General features: G+C 56.0%; 1 protein-coding gene across 1 annotated transcript in view; it reads left to right on the top strand.

Annotated features, from left to right (window-relative positions):
* Positions 1–6,000, top strand: part of Zc3h3 (zinc finger CCCH-type containing 3) — a 94,039-nt gene that overhangs the window by 65,223 nt on the left and 22,816 nt on the right. The window contains exons 6-8 of the mRNA XM_005395772.2: positions 4,881–4,923; positions 4,997–5,155; positions 5,252–5,321. Of these exons, the coding sequence (XP_005395829.1) occupies positions 4,881–4,923; positions 4,997–5,155; positions 5,252–5,321 (272 nt within the window). The remainder of the gene's footprint in view (positions 1–4,880; positions 4,924–4,996; positions 5,156–5,251; positions 5,322–6,000) is intronic.

Genomic DNA, 6,000 nt, shown 5'->3' with positions numbered 1-6,000 from the left:
CCCAGGCAAGGTCTTTGGAGGTCAGGGAGGTGTCCCTCCCTGGAGGCGAGTTCCTCCAGCTGCTCTACCTGGCTATGGTCCCAGGGCCTGTTTGGAACCTAGGGCTTCAACACAGCATTTTTGTTTTTTTTTTTTTTTTTTTAAGGTAGTATGTCCTGGCAGTAGGGTTTTTTAGAGCAGCACTTGGCATGGGGCTCTGCCCTCCCCATGGACCTCATTTCCCTGTCTGTGCCTCTTGTAACCTCCTTATACTTATGGCTTCACTTCTGCTCCACCTTGTGAGTGGTCATGAGGGTATGTGAGGAACTGCGGTAGTGGGCACAGGGAGTGGGTCAGTGACTGGGCCTTCTAAGCCCCAAGGGGGAGGCACCTTGGGTTGGGGGTAGGCCCTCTCAATGCCCTGCAATACCCACTGTGGTCATTTCTGACTCTAGAGCCACACCCACATGGAAGTGACTAGCTGCATGGTCACTTGACAGCTGCATCCCCACTTCCTGTGTGGCATCTGGCCCCATGCCAGTGGCTCCTCCCCATTGTCCCCAAGGTCCTGTCCCCTCACACCTCCATATTCTCCTTCTGTGGCTAGGTCCTCCTGCCCACATAATGCTGGGCTGGGTGAGCCTGTGGGGTAAGGCTGTGCCCACTACCCCGGTACTTCACATGTCCTCACGTCCACAGGAGATGGGGTGAGAGATGCAAGGCCAGCAGGGTGGGTGGCAGTGTGGACTTGATTTCTTTACTCACAAAGTACCCTCCCACGGAGGATGGCTGGGGAAAATCAGGCTGCTGCGCTGAGGCTGTGAGGGAAAAGGGCAGGTTGGGCTGTCCCTCCTCCTTGGGAAGCTGCCTCCCTGCACTGGGACATCTGGAGCCCAGTGCTGGGCTTTGCAGAATCTTCCTGTTTGCACATGTGGCAGAACCTGGCAGATACAGACTCCTAACGTCATGACACCGTAGACTGCCCATCCCTTGCCCACTGACCCCCACCTCAGCTCCTCTTGACCTGAAGCTGGCTGACAGCAAATCCCCAGCCCCTTCAGGTACCTCATACTCCTTTAGGGGAAACCACCTGAAGCCCACCTCTGCTCAGCCCCAGAGAGTGTGGCAGGGGTCCTGAGGCCTCTTCACTGTTACCAGACCAGCTTCGGCAGCCACTGTGGGATTTGATGCTTCACTGGGGCTTAATCCTTCCTTTTTCAAGGAGGAGATGTAGAGCATGTGGTCAGGTACAGAGCCTTCCTGGGGATGGTGGCCAAGGGTAGCCAGTAGGTGAGCTGAATGGACCTGACTCCAGCTGCCCAGACCTTCTGTGTGGCTCCACCGCACTCAGAGGAAGGTGGATTGCTCCCGGCTGTGAGCTGCTGCTGACTGGCCCGCTCAGATGAATTATAATTAAAGAAATAAATTTCCTCCCCTGGTGTCAGCGGAACTTTGACTTCCATAAGAAAGTGAAGCCCACCTTGGGAGGGGTGAGGCTGCTCCTCCACACCCTTGAGAACAGAGTTAGCAGCAACCCTGAAACTAAGCCCCTCCTGCCCAGGTCCACCTGCTGCTCAAAGCCACCCCATGGACCCTTCCCTACATCCTTAGTCCTGGGACCTGTGTCTTCAGCCTGATGGCCTGCCAGTTCCTGTGGTGGTCAGGAGTCCCAGGTCTGCCAGCAGAGCTGCCTGCCCTGATCCCTGGCTGCAGGGCTAGCTCTGCTTGTTCTAAGTCCCAGGGGCCCCAGAGCTGAGTAAAGAAGAGGTGGGCTATGGTCCTCTCTTTGCCACTGACCAACTGCCACATCTTCCTGTGAGTCTGTTCACTAGGCTCCCCTTCCAGGGTGCCCTAAGTTCACAGAAGAGCGCATGAGGGAGGCCCTATCGGGTGTACCATTGAGAGCTAGAGCCGCTGGGTCACTGAAGCCCCACCCCTGGGTGCCTGTCCCTGGGGCTTCCTCTGCCTTTTTGGCCAGGGTGAGACTACACGTACTGTGCCCTGTCAGGGCCTAGTGGGCTCTCAGCTGAGGTAGCCCCTCCTCTGCTCACTGGGCAGGGCCACGCTGCTGCCAGCTGGACCAGAGCAAGAAGCAGGGGCTGAGGAGCCTCTGAGTTGTGAAGCAGATGAAGTGTCTGCCCCAGGACTCCCTTAGAGGACCGCTGGGCAGGTGGCAGGGACAGATGGGGGCACAATGAAGGAGGCAGGGCTGGAGGGAGCCAGGTCTATTTCAGGAAGCTCTTGGGAAGTGAAAGTTCTTCAGAAGTGCAGCCGAGGCAGCGCCTTGTGCTCTGAGGTCGGGTTGATTTGTCGAGCTCTTTGCACCTCCTTGCCTCTTCCAAGCCAGCTACTTTATGTGCATTTTTAACACTGCAAAGCGTTTGGAAAGGTGCCTCTAGTTCTTGTCACAACTCCCACCGCGAGCCCCACACTGGCATGTTTCTAAGAGCAGAAAGTAGAAGGAGGAGAAAACTGTCCTCCTCCGGTCCTGCCAGGGAGCACGTGATGCCTGTGCAACCTTGACCTGGAGCAGATGGCACCAGTGTCACTGGCAGCCGGGGTGACAGCGCAGGAACCAGCGCTTATTGACAGGTTATCGAATTGCGTGTCACTTGTAACGAAGGTTGGCAGGTGCAGGGGTGCATTGTGCCACCTGGACAGGGTTCCACTGCCACCCTGTGGACAGGTGTCCCTAGCAGGAACAGAAGCTGCCATAGGCCCTCCTTTTTGTCCCTCCCAGGTACTTGTCACTCTCCTTTTGATCTTGTTGACCCCCACCCTGTTCCCATGTCCCTGCGTATGCCTTCACCTCCCCAGCCCTTCCCTGGGGCACCGTTATCAGCCTCTACCTATTGCCCGGCTAGGGGGACAGGGCTCAGCTGCCCAGCAGTGAGTGCTTTTCTCCCACAGAGGTCTCACAACTCAGCCCTGGAGGTGCTCTTTCTGATCTTGAGGGTAATGAGGCAGTGTGGGGCAATAGCTTGACTGAGGGGCCCAGGGAACTCCAGCAGGGCAGTGTCTGGCCTCCCAGCTTGCTCAGCAAAGCCTCATGGTGTCCTCTACACCTCAGGACAGTAGTCAGCTCCTATCTACGGGGCACTGGTCTTGTGTTGGGTCCTGTATTCCTGAGGTGCTAGTGTGTGGTGCCACTGCCCAGCCCTCCCTGAGGAGGATGTGGGGAGCTCAGATGTTGAAGGAGATCTGAGCTACTAGATGTTGAAGGAGGAGGGTCTGAGCTTCCAGTCTGTGGGACTGGAAGGAGTTAGGGTCTGGACAGGCTGTGGACCATGCAGGGCCTGGGGATGGAGGGCCAGTGGGCACAGCTAACAAATACCCCAGGGACACTGATTGAGAAGAGCTTCCTTAGAGCAGCAGCACACACCCACATGCATGCACAGACAGAGGGGTGGAGACTGTGTGGTCTGTGGGGCCAAGCACTTTGGAATATCCCTTTTTAAAACCGGGATAGCTTTGTCATCACCTCAGGTCCTCAGAATTTCTGAGTGATGTCACTTTTGCCTCCTGGCGCCGTATTCATGTCAGCAGCTGCTCTGTAGGAAATTGGACCTGGTCTGGGAAGGTCATGTGCGTATTTGAGGAAGATGGGGAAGCAGGCTTGCGCAGGCTCTGCTCTACTCTGCCCAAAAGCCCAGGGCTGGCCTGTGCCTTTAAAAGGCAGGTAGCTGGCCAGGCACAGTGGTACAGGCCTATGATTCCATTTACTTGGGAAGCTAAGAGCAACTTAGCAAGATGTTATTTTGAGGTAGAATTAATAAGCGCTGGGGATATAGTTTAGTAGTAGAGTATTGCCTAGCATGTATATGTGAGACCCTAAGTTCAATCCCTAGCTGTCACCAAAAAAAAAAAAAGAAGGGCAGACAGCCCCAGGCGCTAGGCCATCCCTGCAGGTGTTTGCCCTTGCTACATGGGCCCTGGTCTGGATGAGCTGTTTCTGTTGTTGCTCCCCTCTTCATACCACATTAGGGACCTCAGAAAGCCTGGGCTGATCCTTGTGCTTGGGGTTTAAGTAACAAGCATTATCCAGGCATAAGCAAACCCCAGTGTCCACAAGGTACCAGCCAGAACCACAGTCAGCATTTCAGGCTTTGCCACCACACTCTTCTCTGTTGCATAGTTTTCTTTTGATTTCATTTTACAATCCTTTAAAGTAACTTTTTTTTTTCTTTTTTCTTTTTTGGTGTCAGGAATTGAACTCAGGGCCTCATGCTTGCCAGGCAGGTGCTGTACCACTGAGCAACCTCCCCAGCCCTACAACCCTTTAAATGTGTTAAAACCCTCCTTCCTACAAAGCCAGTTCATATGTGGCTCATATTTGCCATCCTGGTCTAAGCAAACCCCTGCAGTCCCATTCCAAGCTCTGGCAAAAGGAGACACCACAACTGGCATGAACACTGTTTGCAAGGCATCTTCCTGGGTGGCCAGGCTGAGGACAGAGCCTAGAGACGTCCACTGGCTGGTCACTGCCTCAGCCTAAGGATCTGCCTCATGAAGAGTCAGCACCCAGTGTGGGTTTGGGGAGGCCCAGCTGGCTGGAGTCTGCAGGAGCCAACTGGCCACCTCGGTCCTCAGCCCTGAGCAGCTGCTGCCCTTCAGGGGCTGCCTGGCATACGGACTCAGGGGCACCAACAGGAGTCCTACAGCATCCCACCCTCAAGCAGAGCCAGACCCAGGGCTCAGCGTGTTGTGTCCGCAGAAGGAAGGTCTGTGGCTGTGCCTTGAAGAAGGCAGTAATGATGAGCAGTGTGTTGGGGACCCCAAGGGGGTCTTGGTCAGGTGGATCAGTGGGGAGAAGGTGTGAGGCTTATTCAGGGTACAGAGGAAGTTGGGTAGGGCTGTGTACTAGGCTTTGCCTGATGTAATACCACCTCTTTCTACTATAGGTCGATTGGACCCTGCCAGCAACTGCAGCCGCTCCTTGGCCAGGTGCGTCCCCTAGGGCTGGGCATGGGGGGCTTGCTGCTCATCCTTGGGCTCACGTACCTCTTCCTGTCTGCAGCCGGGCTGTTCAGCGAAGCCTGGCCATAATCCGGCAGGCTAGGCAGAAAAAGGAGAAGAGAAAGGAATACTGTATGTACTACAACCGCTTTGGCAGATGCAACCGCGGTGAGCTCTGCCCGTACATCCACGACCCTGAGAAGGTTGCTGTGTGTACCAGGTGCCCTACCCAGCCTTTGTGCATGATTTAGGGGATGGGGGAGGGGATGGCTCTATCCTAGCAACCCTCCCCACACCCTCATGTCCTGGCCCGCAGGTTTCTTCGGGGCACATGCAAGAAGACAGATGGGACCTGCCCTTTCTCTCACCACGTATCCAAGGATAAGGTGAGTGTCACCTGGCCAGCAGGCTTCCTTCCCCAGACACTTTTGGTTTTCCCTGGGCTGGAGATGGCAGCCCCTGCCCCCAGTGCCCCTGCCTGTCACCCTTCTGCCTCTGTGTCTGGGCAGTGCCACAGCACCACACAGAGGCGTCTCCCTTTTCTATTCACCCTGCATCCATCCTTACAAGATGCAGCTCCTTTACACCCCCACCACATGCACAGGGGAAGGCTGCCCCACAGGTACTTCCTGGGCACAGGGCTGAGGCCTCACCTGCCTCCTCAGGCCTGGGCTTGGCCAAGAGTATGCATCCTATGGAGGCCAAAGGCTGTCCTGGGCAGAGTGGATGGGGCAGTGGGGAGGTGACTTGGAAGAAAGGGCTGAGAGTGCTGAGGGCTGGGCTCAGTGCTGGCTGAGCACGCAGAGCCTGGAGGAGACCTGGAGGCCTCCCCGACACCCAAGGCTGGCCCACTGGCCCCTGTGAACACGGCCTGGCGCAGTTGAGGGGAAGGGCCAGTGTGCAGCTACAGTGTGAGGGAGGTGGTGTGGGCGAGGCCCACTGCTGCTCCGACAGCTTTTCCCCTTGAGGAGCTTGGCGAGAATCAGCATTTTTCTCCCTAATCGAGCTTCGAAACTCTGTCGTGAGCAATTTGGAAATTCACGTCGAGTTTCGGGTTCATTAAGC

Source organism: Chinchilla lanigera, unplaced genomic scaffold (assembly GCF_000276665.1).
Source record: "Chinchilla lanigera isolate Chin_1 unplaced genomic scaffold, ChiLan1.0 scaffold00053, whole genome shotgun sequence".
Taxonomy (NCBI): Eukaryota; Metazoa; Chordata; class Mammalia; order Rodentia; family Chinchillidae; genus Chinchilla; species Chinchilla lanigera.
The sequence above is the reverse complement of the archived record's forward strand: the minus strand, read 5'-3'. Positions and strand labels throughout refer to the sequence as shown.